Source organism: Lithobates pipiens, unplaced genomic scaffold (genome assembly GCF_037356315.1).
Source record: "Lithobates pipiens isolate NorthernLeopardFrog02 unplaced genomic scaffold, aLitPip1_a1.2 Scaffold_19, whole genome shotgun sequence".
Lineage (NCBI taxonomy): Eukaryota > Metazoa > Chordata > Amphibia > Anura > Ranidae > Lithobates > Lithobates pipiens.
Window position 1 is genome coordinate 14,886,543 of NW_027507764.1, and position 21,789 is coordinate 14,908,331.

A 21,789-nucleotide genomic window follows, 5' to 3' on the forward strand; every position below is an offset into this window, starting at 1 on the left:
ACCAATTTAAACAATAGTCAAGGACAACACAAGTAAACACAAAATGCAATTTGTAAATGAAGGTGTTTATTATTAAAGGTGAAAAAAAATCCAAACCATCATGGCCCTGTGTGAAAAAGTGATTGCCCCCTAAACCTAATAACTGGTTGGGCCACCCTTAGCAGCAACAACTGCAACCAAGCGTTTGCGATAACGTGCAATGAGGCTTTTACAGCGTCCTGGAGGAATTTTGGCCCACTCATCTTTGCAGAACTGTCCTAATTCAGTTACATTAGAGGGTTTTCGAGCATGAACGGCCTTTTTAAGGTCATACCACAACATCTCAATAGGATTCAGGTCAGGACTTTGGCTAGGCCACTCCAAAGTCTTCATTTTGTTTTTCTTCAGCCATTCGGTGGTGGACTTGCTGGTGTGTTTAGGATCATTGTCCTGCTGCAGAACCCAAGTTCGTTTCAGCTTGAGTACACGAACAGATGGTCGGACATTCTCCACTGTAGGGTTCAATGGGCAAACGTTCAGCTGTTTGTTTGAATGCCTCTAAATTGGAGCCTTTACTGGCTGGAGAAGAAGGATTAAGAAATTCTTAGCCCTTGTACATACGGTCAGAGATTCCGTTGGAATGTGTCCTATCGGACCGTTTTGTCGGATATTCCGACTGTGTGTGGTATGCATCGGACTGTTTCTGTCGGAATATCCATCGGACCAAATTTTCAAACTTGCTGGAAATAGTTTCCGACAAACTGGTCCGATAGGACATACTCCGATCATGTGTAGAGAATTTCGATCGGACAAAGTGCCACGCATGCTCAGATCAAATTCCTACATCAAAGCTATTGGCTGCTAGCCTGAACGTAGTCCCATCGTAACGAAATTACGTCATCACGTTCTGAAAGATCGGATTTTTCGACAACTTTGTCCGACCGTGTGTATGCAACAGTTTCGGACAAAATCCGACGGATTTGGTTGTCGAAATGTCCGACCGTGTGTACAAGGGCTAAGAGTTATTTTTTATTGACTGTTTTTATTATGAACGTTCTATTAAGCTATTGATTCATTGCAGTCGAATATATTTCTGTATTTTACTGTTTTAGAATGATAACTGACTCTGTGTGTCCTGATGTCTCCTCCAGAATGAAGACTCTGGTGGCTTTTCTTTTCCTGGGCTCTTTGGGTCTGGCTTGGTGCAATCCTGAACCTGGAGGTAAGAATAATAGAAATATAAATAATAACTGTAGTGCACTAGATGAGGAGGAGGAGGATCTGTATACATTCTCATGGCAGAAGCTAGTAAATAAAAATAACTCAACACTAAAATTTGGGATCTTTTTTCACTCTCGGTGATAACAGTAAACAGGGAAAAAAGGGAGATCGAATCTCCTTAATGGGGACACAGATAGCAGAGACAACCTGACAAAACAAAAAAAAAGAAAGTTTTACCTTATATACTTTAACCTTAAATCAGTACTACCAGACTTTGTCACATTCATTCAGCCAAGGGAACCCAAAATGTATAATTAAGTGTCTTCTGTTTTTCTCTCTTCAGCCTTTAATATCGCCAGAACTGGGGAAGCCTCGCAGAGCTCCGATTATCAGACCGCTAAGCCTGTAGGTTACGCTTCCAAGGCCATTGATAGTGTGAAAGATACAAACTGGTATAATGGCTTCTGTACCCACACAAATAAGGAACCGTCGCCCTGGTGGAGGCTAGACATGAAACGGAGATACAAAGTAAATACTGTTGTAGTCACTGGACGGTCAGACGGAGCAATGGAACGGCTGATGGGTGCCGAGGTCCGCATTGGATATTCTCCGGACAATAACAACCCAGTGTGAGTACCACGGGGCCAACAAACTGTAATGCTGTGTACACACGACCGGAATTTTTGATAGCAAAATTCTGACGGAACGAATCCGTCAGACAATTCGATCTTGTGTGGGCTCCATCGGACCTTTTGCTTGCCAAAAATCCGACGGATTTTAGAAATAGAACATGTTTAAAATTTTCCCACCGGAACTCCGCCAAACCCAGTTCCTAGCGGGAAACCCATTCGTCTGTATGCTGGTCCGACGGACCAAATACGATGCGTGGGCAGGTACAGCACCTGCCCGCGAGAATGTTTCCAGCGTGATCCTATCGTGCTATCCTATCTTTAGTAAGGGGCCCCCCAGATCCTGGCCCCCCACCCTATGTGAATAAGTATGGGGTACCCCTACCCATTCACCTGAGGGAAAAAGTGTCAATAAAAAAAACACACTACACAGGTTTTTAAAGTAGTTTATTAGACGGCTCCGGTGGTCTTCTTCCGACTTTGGGGGTCTGTTACAACTTCTCCACGCTTTCCGGTTCTTCTCCTGCTCTCTGGCTTCTTCTCCCAGGCTCCTCTGCTATCTTATGCCACTCTTTTACTGAGAGTGGCCCGGTTTTCTCCTTCGTCGCCGCCATCGCTGTCGCCTTCTTCTTCCTTCTTCTGTTCTTCTGATGTTGACATGATGCTCTCTCCCGCTGTAATGCTGTGGACACGGTGCGCAATGACTTATATAGGCATAAGGGGCGGGGTCACCAGGTGATGTCACCCGGTGACCCCGCTCCTTATGCCTATATAAGTCATTGCGCACCATGTCCACAGCATTACAGCGGGAGAGAGCATCATGTCAACATCGGAAGAACAGAAGAAGGAGAAAGCCGGGCCACTGCTAGCAAAAGAGCAGAAAAAGAGCAGAAGATAGCCTGGGAGAAGAGGCCAGAGAGCGGGCGAAGAACCGGAAAGCATGGAGAAGATGGAAGAGACCCCCAAAGTCGGAAGAAGACCCCCCCGAGCTGTCTAATAAACTACTTTATAAACCTGTGTAGTGTTTTTTTTTTTTTTTTTTTGACACTTATTCCCCAAGGTGAATGGGTAGGGGTACGATGCCCCATACTTATTCACATAGGGTGGAGGCAGGGATCTGGGGGCCCCCTTATTAAAGGGGGCTCCCGGATTGCGATATGCCCCCCAAAGACTCATCAACATGAGGACAAGGTCCTTTGGGGTGGGTGGCTGCAGGGCGCCCCCCTTCCTAAAAGCATCCACCCCCCATGCTGAGGGCATGTGGCCTGGAACAGTTCAGGGGGGGGGGGGGGCGCTCGCTCATCTCCATCCCCCTTCCTGACCGGCCGGGCTGTGTGCTCGGATAAGGGTCTGGTATGGATTTTGGGGGGACCCCCACACTGTTTTTTTTTTTTTTGGCATAGGGGTTTCCCCTTAAAATCCATACCAGGCGGGACGCGGCTCGCAAAGTGTCAATCTTGCCGATAAAAGCGGCAAGATTGACTTCCTTTACTAGACCCATCGTAACTTATCACGTTCAAAATGAGTGGACTTTAGTCCGTGTGTGGGCAATTCCGTTCATTTGGAAGTCTGCCGGAACTCTGTCGGGAAGTCCGGCAGACCGGACATGTGTGGGCAACTCCGTTCGTTCAGAAAGTCCATCGGAACTAGTCTGCTGGAAAATCCGGTCGTGTGTACAGGGCATTAGAATTCAATGACAGGTGTATCTGACCTGCTATAACTTACCTGATCCTCTGTTGTCCTGACAAATGGTGCTTCCCCACGCTCTGGTGGTGGACTGTCCCTTGGCGCCAGGATTTGATGACATCAGGGCCTTAGAACGCTGCAGTGCTGGGGAGAAGAAGCTGGGGTGCATGTCCCCTAGATCTAAATAAACAATTAAACCTTGCAGTACAGGCAAAAGCTCCACTGCATCGGAAAATGTTTCCCCCTGCTTGTGTAATTTTCCCAGAAGTCTATACAAAGATACAAGTCAAATTTTAGATAAACCCTGTGATGGGAATTTCAATTTTGGTGAGAAACTCCCCAATAGAGATGGCCTTGTGGTTCGCCCAGCGGTCGGTTCGCTCCGAACTTTGCTCGTTCGCGATTCGCCAAACCGGTGGACTTCTGACGCTGTTCGTGGTGCACATATTAATTTACATTGTGAAGAACTTTGACATATGACACATCCATCATGGGGTACAGGACAGCCAAATTAAGACATTTCAGTACATGGACATTCCCCCTACCTTTTAAATAGACCTGATCTGGTGGGCATTTTACATTCTGTCTTCTGTCAATGTAGGGAAAGGACGCTGTGTGGAGCAGGGACAGTCAGTCTAATCACTAGCTATTATTATTAGGTCCACAAAAGTCCTTTTAAGGACTGGTATAGGTGTACAGTATATAGGGTTGTAATACAATTATAATATACTTTCTTTCAAATATAGAAAGCATATTATAGTGCACAGCAGTGCTGCTGACCGATTCTGCAGCTGTCGTTTCTCAGTGTAGGGAGGGACAGTTTGGTGTTTGGAGCAGGGACAGTCTGCAATTCACTTGCTACTAGCTAGCGACTATTAGGCCCACAAAGGTCCTTTTAAGGACTGGTATAGGTGTACAGTATATAGGGTTGTAATACACTTATAATATACTTTCTTTCAAATATAGAAAGCATATTATAGTGCACTGGTGTCAGTGCTCTCTATCTCGGTGCTGGTAGCAGTGTTCTCTATCTCGGTGCTGGTGTCAGTGCTCTCTATCACGGTGCTGGTGTCAGTGCTCTCTATCTCGGTGCTGGTGGCAGTGTTCTCTATCTCGGTGCTGGTGTCAGTGCTCTCTATCTCGGTTCTGGTGTCAGTGCTCTCTATCATGGTGCAGGTGTGGTGTCAGTGCTCTCTATCATGGTGCTGGTGTCAGTGCTCTCTACCTCAGTGCTGGTGTCAGTGCTCTCTATCTCAGTGCTGGTGTCAGTGAGGGAGATAACAGTGGAGAAGCCAATCAGCAGGCAGTGCCAGCACTATGGCTGAGGATCAGCACTGGACTGGCACCTCCGGACCACTGCACTGGAGCCCTGCATAGGTGGGGGTAAGGGCCGGGCAGAGGAAGGGGTCAGGGGCTCAAGCACAAGTTGGCACACTGGGACACTGGTGCAGGACTGCACTGCCCTGACTGTGGCACTGATCACCTCCTGCACCCCCTTCATAGCCTGCCCTGACCTTGCCTCTCCTCCATTGCCTTCATGCACTCCTGAATTGTCCAAATTTCACAGATAAAAAAAGAATGCTTGTCGTTCCCAGATTCACTTAATACTTTTGTTATGTCAGCGTCCATGTTGTGGTACTATGTGTGCACAGCTAATAAGTATTTTGCGGTTCACACACTTTTGGGCACGTTTGCAGGTTGCGTTTGTGAAATGTCCCATCGGAAGTTCGTCCATCACTACTTCCCAACAATTAAATACATCTAAAGAGATGCAGACACTGCAACTTTCCTCATTAGAATACTAATGCCACATACACACGACTGGACTTTCCGGCAGACTAGGTCCGACGGTCTTCCCAACGGATTTTCGGCGAAGTTCTGACTGACTTTTTTTCCGAACGAAAGGACTTGGCCACACACAAACGGACTAAGTCCATTAGTAAGTACGTTCACTTTGAATGTGATGATGTAAACGGGACTAATCAAGGAAGTTCAATAGCCAGTAACCAATAGCTGCCCTTGCGTCATATTATGTCCATCGGACCAGCACACAGACAAACGGTTTTCCCGATTTTAGTCCGTCGTAATTGAGTCCATTGGATAGATTTGAAACATGTTCTATTTCTAGGTCCGTCTGATTTTTATTTTTTTTTTCCAAAAATGATCGGATTGGCCCACACACAATTGGATTGTCCGACGGACTGATCCCTTCGGACCTAGTCTGCCGGAAAGTCCGGTCGTGTGTACGCACCATAAGAGTGCACCGGGTGGTTAAATTAGCCAGACCCTTCCATTTAGAATATGTCTGCACAGGAAATGAGGAAACTAACAGCTTTTTCATCAGAGCAACAAAAAGTAGTAATCTGCTACAAAGTATGCTATTATACTTTGTAATATATTACCTTTTCTTGATCATACATCACGGGACACAGGAGCTTCATTACATAGTGGGTTATATAGGCACCTCTGGTGATTGGACACTGGTTGACCCTAATTAAAGAGAATTCCTCCCCTATATAACCCCTCCCATTTGGGAGGCACCTCAGTTTTTTCGCCAGTGTCTGGTCGAAGGTCACGTAAAACTTAGCTCTATGCGGGTCCCGGTGAGGGCCGAAGGGCTACAACAAACCGGATCCATACCTCGGGCCGATATTTGACTCCCATGATGGTATGGTACCCGGGCCTCGTCTGCCGAAGAAACGAGGTTTTGCCTGTAAGTCCTCTCCATTGGAAGACTGAGCTCTGGGACAACCAGACTTGGGGTACTGTTGACTCAGGGCGCCCGTAAGTTTCTGGCAGAGCTTTTTACATGGCCCAGGTAGGAGGATCTTTTCGTAAGAACCCTAGATACGCCTGAAGGTTGGCTAACAATACCCGCCGTGATGGGTGAAGGCTGGAATTGGTCTGAGATCAGCAATTCCTGCGGCGGGGAACAGGTAAGGGAAGTCATCCTATATATTTTAAATATATGAATGGATTTCTTCATTGTGAGTAGTTGTATGTCTTACCTGGTTTCCACCACTAGAGGGAGTAAGAGCAGCCTGATGCATACTTACATGCCTTTCAATACAACACGCTCAGTGAAAGCCTGGTTCTCCAGCTACTCACGTCTCCCTTACAGTTCCTGCCACAGTTAAGGTAAAAAGGGGTCCCATGCAGGTCCAGGGGTCCCACGTTGCTCCCTTTGGGTTCTCCCCCCCCCCCCCGGATCCCGCGGTCCTCATGCACGCACGCGGGCGTGTGCACGCGTGCCGGGCGCGTGCACGCGTGCCGGGCGCGCTCCCGGCCTAATGGAGGAGGGGGGGGTGTGGTTGCGAGCCGTGCACGTTAGTGTGCACAACGCTGTAGTGCAGGCGCCAAGCGGCAGTTTTAAAAAGCCCAGAGCGTCAGGGGACTGTAACTGGAGACACAGGAGCTGTGGGCTGTAAGCATCCGTGGGGATTGGATCCAGGCAAACCTTAAGACACCTACTCAGCATCAGGTTGTGCAGTTTAAGCATATATTGATTTATTGTGAGACTTTAAGCGCAACAGTGATTGCATTTGTACTAGTACCTCTGCTTTGTAGCTTAGTACTATGTCTCCTCGTAAGAGGGTTTCAGGGGCAGGTAATAAAAGCACTGGCAAGTCACCGCCTAGGTCCAGGGGTTCCAAAAGTGCATGAAAATGACCATCCCCCTCTGCAAGACTGGAGGCTGCCTCTCAAGACGAGTCAGTGCCCCTTTCAGGCTTTGCAGCCTCTCCTAATGTCGCAGCCCCGGTCTATGTCACTGAGGACTCCCTTAGGGCTACATTGGAGGGTTTTGAAGGGAGGATCATGAATTTTATTTCTGCTTCCCTAAAAGATAGCAGGAAAAGGGGTAGATCCCCTCCCTCTGCTGAAATCCCTCTCTCAGACAGTTGTTCTGAAAATGAGGAGGGATCCCTATCTTTGGATAGGGATCATGAGCAGTCGGATGAGTCAGAGGAAGAGGAGTTAGTCCCCTCCTCCCAGGCACTCAGAAAGCAGGTGCAGTATTATACTGAATTGGTGCGTACCACGTTCAGAATGCCGGCTGCTGAAGTCGCTACATCCTCTGTCTCTTCCCTGGGAGTCAGGAAAGCCCCACAGACTGCTTGTTCCTTTCCAATTCATCCTTTAATGGGCGAGTTGATGTATGAGGACTGGGGACATCCCGATAAACTGTTTACTCCTCCCAAGAGGTTTTCTATGCATTATCCTATGGAGGAAAGTTTCACCAAGAAATGGGGGGTCCCATCTGTCGATGCGGCTGTTTCTTGTGTGAATAAAAACCTAACTTGTCCTTTGGATAATGCGCAGGTATTTAAGGATCCAGTTGACAAAAGGCTGGAAACCTTGTTAAAAGCCTCCTTTTCCATGGCTGGCGCTGTGGTGCAGCCTACAGTCGCAGCCGTGGGGTTGTGTCAGTTCCTTAAGGAACAGGTTAAACAAATGTTTGGACTCCTCCCCAGTGAGGAAGTAAAGAAATATGCAGAGATGCCTCACATCTTGTGTTTCATAATTGATGCGATTTTGGATTCTGTCCAACAAGCATCACGTTTATCCCTCATGTTGGTACACATGCGTAGGGCTCTATGGCTAAAGAATTGGGCTGCTGAGATGTCATGCAAAAAGCATTTGACTGGGTTCCCGTTTAAAGGGTAGCGTTTGTTTGGGGAAGAATTAGATAAATTCGTCCAAAATATTTCGGGAGGTAAGTCTACACTCCTTCCAGTCAAAAAGAGTAAACGTCCTTCATTCAGGCGTACTCTTTCTCCCGAAGCATCAAGCTCTAAACAGTGGCGACGGCCTTCCCAGCCCTCCACTGCTAGAAAGCCTCAGGGCCGAGCCCAGGGACAGAAAAAGACTTGGGGGCGAAAGCCTGCCAAGCAGACCCCCAAGACCTCCTTGTGAAGGGGCGCCCCCACTCGGCCGAGTGGGGGGAAGGCTCCTGCAGTTTGCAGGCGCCTGGCGGGAGGAGATTCAGGACAAATGGGTGATCTCTTCAGTATCTCTGGGCTACAGGCTAGAGTTTCAGAAGATTCCACCTTCTCGTTTTCTGAGGTCAAGGATCCCCAAGGATCCGATAAAGCAGAAACCGCTATTCCTGGCCTTAGATCAGTTACTATCCCAGGGTGTGATAGTAGAAGTGAGCCCGAAAGATCAGGGTTCAGGTTTTTATTCGAATCTCTTCACCGTTCCGAAACCAAACGGAAGTGTCAGACCTATCTTGGATCTGAGAGACTTAAACCGGTTTTTACACATCCAGACCTTCCGGGTGCAGTCAATACGCACTGTGGTCTCCTCCCTGCAAGGAGGAGAATTCATGGCATCAATAGATATCAAAGATGCATATCTCCATGTGCCAATATTTCCCGCACACCAGAAGTTTCTAAGGTTCGCGGTAGAGCAGCGCCATTTTCAATTTGTGGCCCTGCCGTTCGGCCTAGCTACGGCCCCCCGAGTCTTCACGAACATTCTGGACCCTCTCTTAGCAATCTTAAGAGTTCAGGGCATAGCCGCCATGGCTTACCTAGACGACTTGCTTCTCGTAGAGAGAACTGCAACGTGCCTAAGTCGCAGCGTCACCAGAACGCTAGAACATCTAGAGCGCCTAGGTTGGATTATAAACCTAGAAAAGTCGTCCCTGCAACCGACCACCAGGTTGGATTACCTGGGTCTGATTATCGACACCGCTCAGGGCAGGGTGTTCCTTCCAGGGCCAAAGGCCTTGGCCATTGGAGATCTGGTGCGCCTGATTCTGGGCAGAAGATCTTCCTCCATTCGCTTATGTATGAGACTATTGGGAAAAATGGTCGCCTCATTCGAGGCCGTCCCATTCGCCCAGTTCCACTCAAGGCCTCTACAAAGATGCATCCTTGCGATTTGGAACAGGAAGCCCCAATCCCTGGATCTTCCTATGCGTTTATCCCCCCGGGCACGCAAAAGTCTTGTCTGGTGGTTACAAACCAGGAATTTGCTGAAAGGCAAAACTTTTCTTCCCCTCTCATGGAAGATTGTCACAACGGATGCCAGCCTGACAGGCTGGGGAGCCGTATTGGAGGGAACATGCTCACAGGGAAAATGGTCTGCGACCGAAAGTCTGCTGCCCATAAATATCTTGGAGATTCGGGCAGTTTACATGGCACTCATAGAGTGGTCTTACAGACTGCGAGGTTTCCCAGTTCGGATTCAGTCCGACAATGCCACCGCAGTGGCTTATATCAATCACCAGGGCGGTACCAGAAGTCTGGTGGCCCAAAAGGAGGTGAATCGCATACTTGTCTGGGCAGAGGAGCATGTTCCGTGCCTCTCTGCAGTCTTCATCCCAGGAGTGGAGAATTGGCAGCGGATTTTCTCAGCCGCCAGCAGTTGTGCCCAGGAGAATGGGCTCTGCACCCCGATGTGTTTCGGAACATATGTTACAAGTGGGGCACTCCAGACGTGGATCTGTTTGCGTCCAGATTCAACAGGAAACTGGACAACTTTGTGTCAAGGACAAGAGATGCACTTGCTCAGGGGTCAGATGCTCTGACGGTTCCCTGGGATCAGTACAATCTGATCTATGCCTTCCCCCCGAGCCCGCTGCTATCGCGGTTCCTGGGAAGGGTCAAGAGGGAGTCGAAGTCGGTCCTTTTAGTGGCCTCAGCTTGGCCCAGGCGACCATGGTTTGCAGAAATCATGAAGTTGGCAGTGGGCAGGCCATGGACCCTCCCTCTCCGGCCAGATCTGCTCTCGCAGGGTCCAATCTACCATCCTGCTTTACGCAGTCTGAATTTGACGGTCTGGCTGCTGAGACCCACATTCTGAGAGACCGTGGCCTTTCGGGGCCAGTCCTTTCCACTCTGGTCAATGCCAGAAAGCCGGCCTCCAGGCGTATCTATTACAAGATCTGGAGGACATATGTTTCCTGGTGTGAACCCAGGAGATGGCATCCTAGAAGGTATGTCATTAGCAGAATCTTGGCCTTTCTCCAATCAGGCCTAGAAATGAATTTGGCCATAAGCACCATCAAGGTGCAGATTTCGGCCCTATCGGTCTTTTTTCAAAGACCTCTTGCATCACACTCCCTAGTACGGGCTTTTATCCAGGGGGCTATGCGGATAAAACCGCCAGTCAAACCTCCGGTATGCCCATGGGATCTGAATTTGGTTCTCTCGGCCTTAGAGGCCCAACCATTTGAACCTCTACATCTGGCTTCTTTAGCTCTCTTGACTAAAAAGCTGGTCTTCCTAGTAGCCATATCCACGGCTAGAAGGGTATCAGAATTGGCAGCTCTTTCCTGTAAAGAGCCCTATTTAATTATCCATAAGGACCGGGTGGTTATGCGTCCCAACGGGTCCTTTCTACCTAAGGTGGTTTTAGGTTTCCATCTGAATCAGGATATAATCCTACCATCCTTTTTTCCAAATCCTCAGTTCATAGAGGAAGAGTCCTTACACACTTTAGATGTGGTTAGAGCAATCAGTCTTTATCTTCAAGCAACTGCTCAGATAAGAAAAACTGACTGTTTATTTATTCTGCCAGAAGGCCCTAGAAGGGGTCAGGCAGCGTCAAAGTCCACTCTCTCAAGGTGGATCAGACAGGTTATTTCTCAGGCCTATAGCTTAAAGGGGAAGATTCCTCCTTTTCAGGTGAAAGCGCACTCTACTAGGGCTGTCAGTGCTTCTTGGGCAGTGCATCACCAGGCCTCCCTGGCTCAGATCTGTAAGGCTGCGACTTGGTCATCAGTCCACACATTCACCAGATTCTATCAGGTGGATGTCAGAGGGCAAGAGGATATCGCCTTCGGGCGCAGTGTACTGCAGGCTGCAGTTTAGGTCCTCAGGTCCCTGGCGGTCTATATTTATGATCTGTGTCTCCCTCCCCTCAACCTGAGCATTGCTATGGGACATCCCACTATGTAATGAAGCTCCTGTGTCCCGTGATGTATGATCAAGAAAATGGGATTTTTATATACAGCTTACCTGTAAAATCCTTTTCTTGAGAGTACATCACGGGACACAGGGCTCCCGCCCCTCTTGGGTTTTACGTGGTTTCTTATTGCTTTGCTACAAAACTGAGGTGCCTCCCAAATGGGAGGGGTTATATAGGGGAGGAATTCTCTTTAATTAGGGTCAACCAGTGTCCAATCACCAGAGGTGCCTATATAACCCACTATGTAATGAAGCTCCTGTGTCCCGTGATGTACTCTCAAGAAAAGGATTTTACAGGTAAGCTGTATATAAAAATCCCATTTTTTTTCCAGTATCCTCAGATGAAAGCATTTAGGAAGATATCCTCTTCCTGTAATATATCCTGTAATATATCCTCTTTCTGTAATGCAAAAGGACATTATTAAGGAGGCCATGATGCCCTATGCCACCCTAACTTGCCCTGTACCACCTCAACCTGCCACATACCACCCCAACCTGCCACTATACCACACTATACAATCCTAACCTGCCACTATACCACCCTATATTATCATTTACAGGGGCTGGTTTGGGGTGTGCCCCGTGACCTGCATGGTGCTGGGCAGCCTAGATGGGGGGGGGGGGGGTGACACTATGTTTTACAGCACTAGGTGACACCAACCCTAGTGACGCCACTGCTTCCGAGTCCCAGGATAACACCTTTGGAAGGTTTGAAGTCCAGCACCAGCTAAACACATCAGAACTAACTAAGCCCATCCACTCTTCCCTAGAAGCGGGAATATGCCCTGGCCTCAGGGCTGCTGTCATAAATCATGGGGCCCCCGTATAGCCTACCTCATGGGAACCCCAAACCCCACCCCCGATCCTGCTACCTAAAATGCAATCCGCAAAACAAAATGGAAGGAGATATTTCTTCCTATGTCTTGGCGGATCGGAGGGTAGTTGGATTTAAACAGACAGCAGAGTCTATTTACACCCGACTGCCCATAGAGCAGAGTTGGCTCGATCCGTGGCCGCTCCGCATAAACTGAGTGGACATGGACCTGTCATCTGTCGGCTCTGCTCTGATCAGTGGGGAATCAGTGGACAGATGCCCCGCTGAGCAAAGTGGTGCCCCCCTTGTGTGATAGGGGCCTAAGGATGCATTTTACTGTCCTTCAATGATTAGGGATGGCCTTGCGGTGTGCCTAGCGGTCGGTTTGCAGTGAACTTTGTTCGTTCGCGATTCAAATCACTAGCTACTAGGTCCACAAATGTCCTTTTAAGGACTGGTATAGGTGTACAGTACATAGGGTCACGGTGCTAGTGTCAGTGCTCTCTATCACAGTGCTAGTGTCAGTGCTCTCTATCACGGTGCTGGTGTCAGTGCTCTCACGGTGCTGGTGTCAGTGCTCTCTATCTCGGTGCTGGTCTCAGTGCTCTCTATCATGATGCTGGTGTCAGTCCTCTCTATCATGATGCTGGTGTCAGTGCTCTCTATCTCGGTGCTGGTGCCAGTGCTCTCTATCTCGGTGCTGGTGCCAGTGCTCTCTATCTCGGTGCTGGTGTCAGTGCTCTCTATTTCGGTGCTGGTGCCAGTGCTCTCTATCTCGGTGCTAGTGTCAGTGCTCTCTATCTCGGTGCTAGTGTCAGTGCTCAGTCTCTATCGCTGTGCTGGTTTCAGATAGTGAGGAAGATAGCACCGGAGAAGCCAATCAGCAGGCAGTGCCAGCACCACGGCTGAGGATCAGCACTGGACTGGCACCTCCGGACCACCGCAGTGGAGCCCTGCATAGGTGGGGGTAAGGGCCAGGCAGAGGGAGGGGTCAGGGGCTCAAGCACAGGTTGGCACACTGGGACACTGGCACAGGACTGCGCTGCCCTGACTGTGGCACTGATCATCTCCTGCACCCCCTTCATAGCCTGCCCTGACCTTGCCTCTCCTCCATGGCCCTCATGGGCTCCTGAATTGTCAAAATTTCACAGATAATAAAAGAATGCTTGTCGTTGTCGATCCCAGATTCACTTAATACTTTTGTTATGTCAGTGTCCATGTTGTGGAACTATGTGTGCACAGCTAGTAAGTATTTTGTGGCTGAAAATATGACCTGGAGGTTTTTAAGGTTCGCAAACTTTTGTCCACGTCCGTGGTTTGCGTTCGCGAAACGTCCCGTCGGAAGTTCGGCCATCACTATCAATGATCATCATCATATCATTGTAATAATCATACTGCGTCACTTGTGTCAATCCAAGCCGAGAACTAATTTGGCATCTACTGTATGTCAGTGAGATGAAGGAGGGGAACTTGGCTCTGTAGAAATGCATAAAACTGAATGGTTCTAGGGGGAACTCGAAGGGAGAAAGGAGGGCTAAAAGGACTTTAAGGGATGATTTGGATGGGTGGCTATTGTGGTGTTTGTCAAGCAATGAGGGGGCAATATTTCATTTACTCACTGCCTATTTTAACTCTGAAAATGCAGACCCACAATGCCCCAGCTATGTTCATTGCACACACTTGCAGGGTAGTTGTGGTGCACCCTAATCAAGATGACATGCCATTTCATTTTTGCCATTGAACAGCACTGAGTGACTGCATCTCCTTTTTCAGGTGGGGTGGTCGGGTGGTTGGTAAAACTTCAGCTAAACTGCCTGCTTGTACTGCCCCACCCAGCTGTGTGAATGAGCCCCTAAGGTCTTCTTTACAAGTGTAGTCTCAGATCTGGACATTCCTCTCTAGGGGTCCACACACTGACTGCCTGACACCCTTTCTGTAGCACCCTGGAGTTTCGGCAGGGTTACTCCTAAATTTACCTGCCAGGAGTAGCTACCTAGACTAATTGTTAGGGATCATCTGACTTCTTCCCATGTCTGGCACTGTGGCACTTTTCTCTTCTGCCACTGGGTGGTCAGGTACCTGGTGGCATTAGATAAGAGAAGGGCAATGCAAGGTCAGATTATGGATGTATGGGGTATCTCAGACAATGGGCAGGGGTTTTCTTGGATCCCTTGGCCTACTGGGTGAGCCTATATATTTGGATGGAGTGAGGTGATTGGTGTTCTGTGCCACCTGGATAGCTGTCTGGGTGGACGTATGTTGTATTGCCCGGGCTGCTAGGCTGGAATTTGGGCCTATCCTGGGCACATCTGGATGCTAGGCTCTCTGTCCAGAACCAAGAGATCAGTGTAGGGTTGGGATTGCGGCTTGCAGTCCAACCAGAGATGACGGTTCTGCCATCAAGAAAACCTGTCGTGATCGGAGTTCGCCACTAAGGAGCCGTCCACCTTATTACCAGGGACCACAGTGAGTAACTGAAGCAAGTATTCTCATCAATGGTGGACGGTGAAGAATCGGGAAACTTCAGTGGGTATTTAGCCAGGGACCCAGCCAGCGGAGGTGACGCTTGCAGAGCAGCCTTGTCTCAAGCCAGGGACTGAGCACGCCAGTGGGGTGAAGCTTGAGAGGTATTTTGAGTGCCAAGCTAGGGTCCCAGCAGAGAAGCGGGGGTGACGCTTGAGGAAGATACTACAGTGAAGATTGGAGGAGCTCAAGGGATTCAGTGGCAGAGAACCATCTAGTCTAGTGAGAGACTGGGAGCTCAGTGGGCAGAAAAACTACAAGAAGTGACTGTAGTAGAAGTGAAGGAACTGTTACACTTTGTGTTAGGAACTGTTAAAGACTGTTGTCATAGGAGACAGCATTCCTACACATGCAGATGTGACATCTTGCTAAATGCCTTTCCCTGCAGGGCTGTCTACCTATTGAAATCTCGGAGCCTGCCATTCAAGAAGTGTCTGGCGCCCAATGACTTTAACTACTTTGCACCCACTATGACTTACAATCAGGGCCGGTGTGGCCTACCAGGATACCGTGAGATTTTCCGGTAGACCGCTTGCCCTGGGGCCACTTTGAGTTGCGGCTGCAGTGCTCCCCTCTCTCCTGTGGATCACGGAGCTGGCTGGGTCTGTGTTCGGCGGTGGCGCTTTAACGCGGTCCCAGTCCCCTTGGACCGGCTTGTGTGATAGTAGATAGAATCAGTGTTCCGCTTTTCTATATTCATCCATGCAGCCGCTGAATGCTTGGAGGATGGAGAGGAGGAGAATCGAGCATTCAGCGGCTGCATGGAGGAATATAGAAAACGAATTTCCTCTCTGTGCACCCCCCCCCACGATCCTCCTATCCACCTTCTTTTACTGGCCCCTCCCAGTTCTCCTTGTGCTCCCTCGCCCCCCCCAGTGCTCTCCTCCCCCCCCACACTCTCCAGCCTCCTCACAGTTTTTTCTGCTCTCCAGCTCTCCCCCTCCTTCTCTAGCCACCATCCCAGTTCTCTCCACTCCACCCCAGTGCTCTCCACCCCTGTTCTTTCCCCCACCCCCAGTGCTCTTCAGCTCACCCCATCCCTCTCCAGCCCCCACCCCAGTGCTATCCGCCCCGCACAGTGCTCCCCACCCCTGTTCTTTCTGGCCCTCCAGTGCTCTCAAGCTCCACCCATCACTTTCAAGCCCCCCCAGGGCTCTCCGCCCCTGTGCTCTCCACCCCTGTTATTTGTGGCTCCCCCCAGCACTCTCAACTCCTCAGCCCTATACTCTCCACTCCTCCCTTCATTTTGCCCACACCCATGTGCTCTCCAACCCTACCAGTGCTCTCCGCCCCCTAAAGTGCTCTCCAGTCCCCCGTGCTTTCCACCCCTGTTCTTTCTGGCCCCCACTGGTGCTCTCCCGCTCCCCCCATTGCTCTCCACTTCCCCCTGCTCTATTTACCCCCCCGTGCTCTCCATTCCTGTTCTTTATGCCCCCCCATGCTCTTCTTCACCCCACATATACACACAGGGCCTTGAAAAGGTATTTATACCCCTTTAAATGTTCCACGTTTTGTCATGTTATAACCAAAAAGGTAAATGTATTTTATTGGGGTTTTATGTGATAGACCAACACAAAGTGGCTCATAATTATGAAGTGGAAGGAAAATGATAAATGGCTTTCAATTTTTTTTACAAATAAATATGTGAAAAGTGCGGAGGGCATTTGTATTCAGCCCCCTTTACTCTGATACCCCTAACTAAAATCTAGTGGCACCAATTGCCTTCAGAAGTCACCTAATTAGTAAATAGAGTCCACCTGTGTGTCATTTAATTTCAGTATAAATACAACTGTTCTGTGAAGCCCTCAGGGGTTTGTTAGAGAACTTTAGTGAACGAACAGCATCATGAAGGCCAAGGAACACACCAGACAAGTCAGGGATAAAGTTGTGGAGAAGTATAAAGCAGGGTTAGGTTATAAAAAAAATATCCCAAGCTTTGAACATCTCACGGGGCTCTGTTCAATCCATCATCCGAAAATGGAAAGAGTATGGCGCAACTGCAAACCCACCAAGACATGGCTGTCCACCTAAACTGACCGGGCCGGGCAAGGAGAGCATTCATCAGAGAAGAGCCAAGAGGTCCATGGTAACTCTGGAATCTGTCCACAGGACAACTATTAGTCGTCTCTCCACAAATCTGAACTTTATGGAAGAGTGACAAGAAGAAAGACTTTGGTGAAAGAAAGTCATAAGAAGTCCTGTTTGCAGTTTGTGAGAAGCCATGTGGAGGACACAGCAAACATGTGAAAGAAGGTGATCTGATCAGATGAAACCAAAATGTTACTTTCTGGCCTAAAAGCAAAACACTATGTGTGGCGGAAAACTGCACATCACCCTGAACACACCATCCCCACCGTGAAACATGGTGGTGGCAGCATCATAATATGGGGATGCTTTTCTCCAGCAGGGACAGGGAAGCTGGTCAGAGTTGATGAGAAGATGTATGGAGCCAAATACAGGACAATCTTAGAAGAAAACCCATTATGCCGCATACACAGGGTCAGACTTTCCGGCAGAAAAAGTACAACTGAATCTTTTCATCGGATATTCCGATCATGTGCGAGCCTCATCTGACTTTTTTTTTTTAAACTTCTGACAGAACTAGAAACAGAACAAGTTTTAAATCTTTCCGATGGAATCAATTCCTATCAAGAAAACCGCTTGTCTGTATGCTGTTCTGACGGACCAAAAATTACGCATGCTCTGAAGCAAGTGCGAGACGGAAGCTATTGGCTACTGGCTATTGAACTTCCTTTTTCTAGTCCCGTCATACTTGTAGAAGGTTGGACTTTGGTGTGATCATGTGTACGCAACACAGTTTCAGTGGAACTCCGTCGGAACTCCGCTGGAAAAACCTTCAGAGTTTATTCTGATGGGAAAACCGGTCGTGTGTACATGGCAATAGATTCTGCAGAAGACTTGAGACTGGGATGGAGGTTCATCTTCCAGCAGGACAACGACCCAAAACATCCAGCCAGAGCTACAATGGAATGGTTTACATCAAAGCATATTCAGGTGTTAGAATGGCCCAGTCACAGTCCAGACCTAAATCACATTGAGAATCTGTGGCAAGACTTGAAAATTGCTGTTCACAGACGCTCTCCATCCAATCTGACAGAACTTGAGCTATTCTACAAAAGAAGAATGGGCAAAAATGTCCCTCTCTAGATGTGCAAAGCTGGTAGAGACATCCCAAAAAGACTTGCAGCTGTAATTGCAGAGAAAGGAGGTTCTACAAAGTATTGACTCCGGGGGGCGCCATACAAATGTACCCCCCACACTTTTAACATATTTGTCTGTAAAAAAATTTGAAAACCATTTATCATTTTTCTTCCACTTCACAATTATGTGCCACTTTGTGTTCTATCGCATAGAATCCCAATAAAATACATTTACCTTTTGTAACATGACAAAATGTGGAAAATTTCAAGGGGTATGAATACTTTTTCAAGGCACTGTATATGTATATATATATATACCACGCGCATGTGTTTTAACTTAGGGGTGCACACCATAATGCAATAGGCTGCACACACCATTGAGTTACTGTACCATGACTTCTCTGTGTGTTCACAGCGATCCCTCTGTGTGCACTGCTGGTCACAGGGAGATGGATGGAGGACATGGACTGCTGCCCGCTGCACAGACCTACAGTATCGCTCCCTGTAATTGCCCTGAGCCTGCAACCTTACTTCTGCCGCTGATTCCCTCAGCACTTACAGTGGTGTGAAAAAGTGTTTGCCCCCTTCCTCATTTCCTGTTCCTTTGCATGTTTGTCACACTTAAGTGTTTCGGAACATCAAACCAATTTAAACAATAGTCAAGGACAACACAAGTAAACACAAAATGCAATTTGTAAATGAAGGTGTTTATTATTAAAGGTGAAAAAAAATCCAAACCATCATGGCCCTGTGTAAAAAAGTGATTGCCCCCCTTGTTAAAACATACTATAACTGTGGTTGTCCACACCTGAGTTCAATTTCTCTAGCCACACCCAGGCCTGATTATTGTCACACCTGTTCACAATCAAGGCATCACTTAAATAGGAGCTGCTTGACACAGTAAGGTCCACCAGAAGATCCTTAAAAGCTACACATCATGCCGAGACCCAAAGAAATTCAGGAACAATTGAGAAAGAAAGTAATTGAGATCTATCAGTCTGGAAAGGGTTATAAATCCATTTCCAAAGCTTTGGGAATCCAGCGAACCACAGTGAGAGCCATTATCCACAAATGGCAAAGACATGGAACAGTGGTGAACCTTCCCAGGAGTGGCCGGCCGCCCAAAATTACCCCAAGAGCGCAGCGACGACTCATCCAAGAGGTCACAAAAGACCCCACAACAACGTCCAAGGAACTGCAGGCCTCACTTGCCTCAGTTAAGGTCAGCGTTCATGCCTCCACCATCAGGAAAAGACTGGGCAAAAATGGCCTGCATGGCAGAGTTCCAAGGAGAAAACCACTGCTGAGCAAAAAGAACATCAAAGCTCGTCTCAATTTCTCCACAACACATCTTGATGATCCCCAAGACTTTTGGGACAACATTCTGTGGACCGATGAGACAAAAGTGGAACTCTTTGGAAGGTGTGTGTCCAAGTATATCTGGCGTAGAAGGAACACTGCATTTCATAAAAAGAACATTATACCAACAGTAAAATATGGTGGTGGTAGTGTGATGGTCTGGGCCTGTTTTGCTGCTTCAGGACCTGGAAGACTTGCCGTGATAAAAGGAACTATGAATTCTGCTGTCTACCAAGAGATCCTGAAGGAGAATGTCCGACCATCTGTTTGTGTACTCAAGCTGAAACGAACTTGGGTTCTGCAGCAGGACAATGATCCTAAACACACCAGCAAGTCCACCACCGAATGGCTGAAGAAAAACAAAATGAAGACTTTGGAGTGGCCTAGCCAAAGTCCTGACCTGAATCCTATTGAGATGTTGTGGTATGACCTTAAAAAGGCCGTTCATGCTCGAAAACCCTCTAATGTAACTGAATTAGGACAATTCTGCAAAGATGAGTGGGCCAAAATTCCTCCAGGACGCTGTAAAAGCCTCATTGCACGTTATCGCAAACGCTTGGTTGCAGTTGTTGCTGCTAAGGGTGGCCCAACCACTTATTAGGTTTAGTGGGCAATCACTTTTTCACACAGGGCCATGATGGTTTGGATTTTTTTTCACCTTTAATAATAAACACCTTCATTTACAAATTGCATTTTGTGTTTACTTGTGTTGTCCTTGACTATTGTTTAAATTGGTTTGATGTTCCGAAACACTTAAGTGTGACAAACATGCAAAGGACCAGGAAATGAGGAAGGGGGCAAACACTTTTTCACACCACTGTACTTGCTGAAGGAGGCAGGCAGTGTGTGAGCTGAGTCACTGCTCCTCCAGCAGCACAGGGACTGAGAGAGCTGGGACTTTAATCTCACTATTGGCAAATGCAGCCAGGGTAAATCTGCATATGAGCCGAAATAGGAAAAATAGTTCCTCTAGCTACAGTCTCCCCGACCCTCTGGATGAACTGAGCCACCCCCTCTCCCCCAGCCCAGGGGTCGCCTCTTATCAGGATAGAGCAGTGGATGGATGGCCACCTACCTGTATGCAGGCCAGGTAGCGATCATCCCTGGGCACTCCACTGTCCAATCTGTGTGTTCTCTGGGCTCAGTATCAGCAGCAGGCTGGGAGGTGTACAGGAGTGTCTGATGGCTGGCTGACTAAGAGAGGCTCAATCTTTGTGTTCCACCACCATGGGACCGGGGACAAGTTCACCAGCTAAACCGGAAGTGAAGCAGTTTCACTAAAAGCACCGCCCTACATCCTCCATGGCTTCGCAAATCATAAACCACCACACAAAGAATAATTGTACAGTGGGAGTGTTCGGGGGAATGGCTCTGCGCCCCAGGGAAACTCTAAAGGGAGCCAATCAAGCTTCCCAGCTGCAATCACATGATTGCAGAAACATCATGCTTCCTATAGACACCTGTGTGTCTGGCGCCCCCGCACAGACTTAAAGGAACTTTTTGTTTTTTTGATCACTAGCTTTGGAGGGGGGGGGGGCACTGAATTATGAATATCTTTAAAAATAGCCCTAAGCTTCTCATTGATCGTAGAGCATGTAATGCAAACCCAAAAGATAGAGCTTGCCCCCAGGATTTAGCAATTCTCTGCCTTGTGGCTAAAAAGATGTATTTCTGGCCAAATTTATGGTTCTTTGAAGAAGTTCTTAACAATTGATGTGCCTGTATGTATACTATGAACACATTTTGTAAATCTCTCAAAGGTGAATAAGTGCTATTTTCTGTATCATTGTGTTGGTCCTTGTTTGTCTTCCACAGGTGCGGTAAGGTCACCCAAATTACTGATCCTACGACGACTTTCTCCTGTGATGAGATGGAGGGTCAATACGTCAGTGTGGTGATCCCGGGGCGCAGTGAATTCCTGCACCTGTGCGAGGTGGAGGTCTATGGCCACCCCATGACCGAGTGCTGCGCATTTTAGGTAAACCTCAGAGGAACATGACAGAAGGAATACTGAAGTTGATCATCAAATTTAATATCCAGGAAATAACATGTCCTTAAAGCTAAAGAACTTCACTGCTCAACCAAAAACACGATTTAATTCATTTTTAATATTCAAAGCAAACTACCCCCATACATCCATGTCTCCTTTGCTTTATTTTGTTGAGAAATCAGTTTGAAAAACACCTCCCTAGTTTTTCTGGCCTTGGCCATCTTGAGTAAGGGCAGATGATTCATGTAGCATTTACTTCCTGGAATCCATCAGCCGTTAGTTTAGGCACGCAGGCAGGAAGGCGTTCTTAGCTGAAAAAGCCCATCCTCCACCCCTGAAGACTCCTGGGATGTATGACATCATTTGCCTACTCATGGAAACTAGGAATCAATGGAATAAATGTAAAAAGAAAGTTTAAAACAAATGAATATGATATACTTTCCTATCTATTTACTAATGCTAGCAGCATAAGGATTACAAATAGTCAGTGTTGATTGAGAGAGTGAAGTTC

General features: G+C 47.9%; 1 protein-coding gene across 1 annotated transcript; it reads left to right on the plus strand.

The window, feature by feature from the left end:
• The first annotated feature begins 1,086 nt into the window (after positions 1–1,086).
• LOC143997910 (fucolectin-like) lies at positions 1,087–21,421 on the plus strand. The gene is made up of 3 exons (XM_077493731.1): positions 1,087–1,201; positions 1,544–1,829; positions 21,104–21,421. The coding sequence occupies exons 1-3, from the start codon at positions 1,093–1,095 to the stop codon at positions 21,264–21,266; spliced, it is 558 nt and encodes a 185-aa protein (XP_077349857.1). The 5' UTR covers positions 1,087–1,092; the 3' UTR covers positions 21,267–21,421.
• Positions 21,422–21,789: the final 368 nt, after the last annotated feature.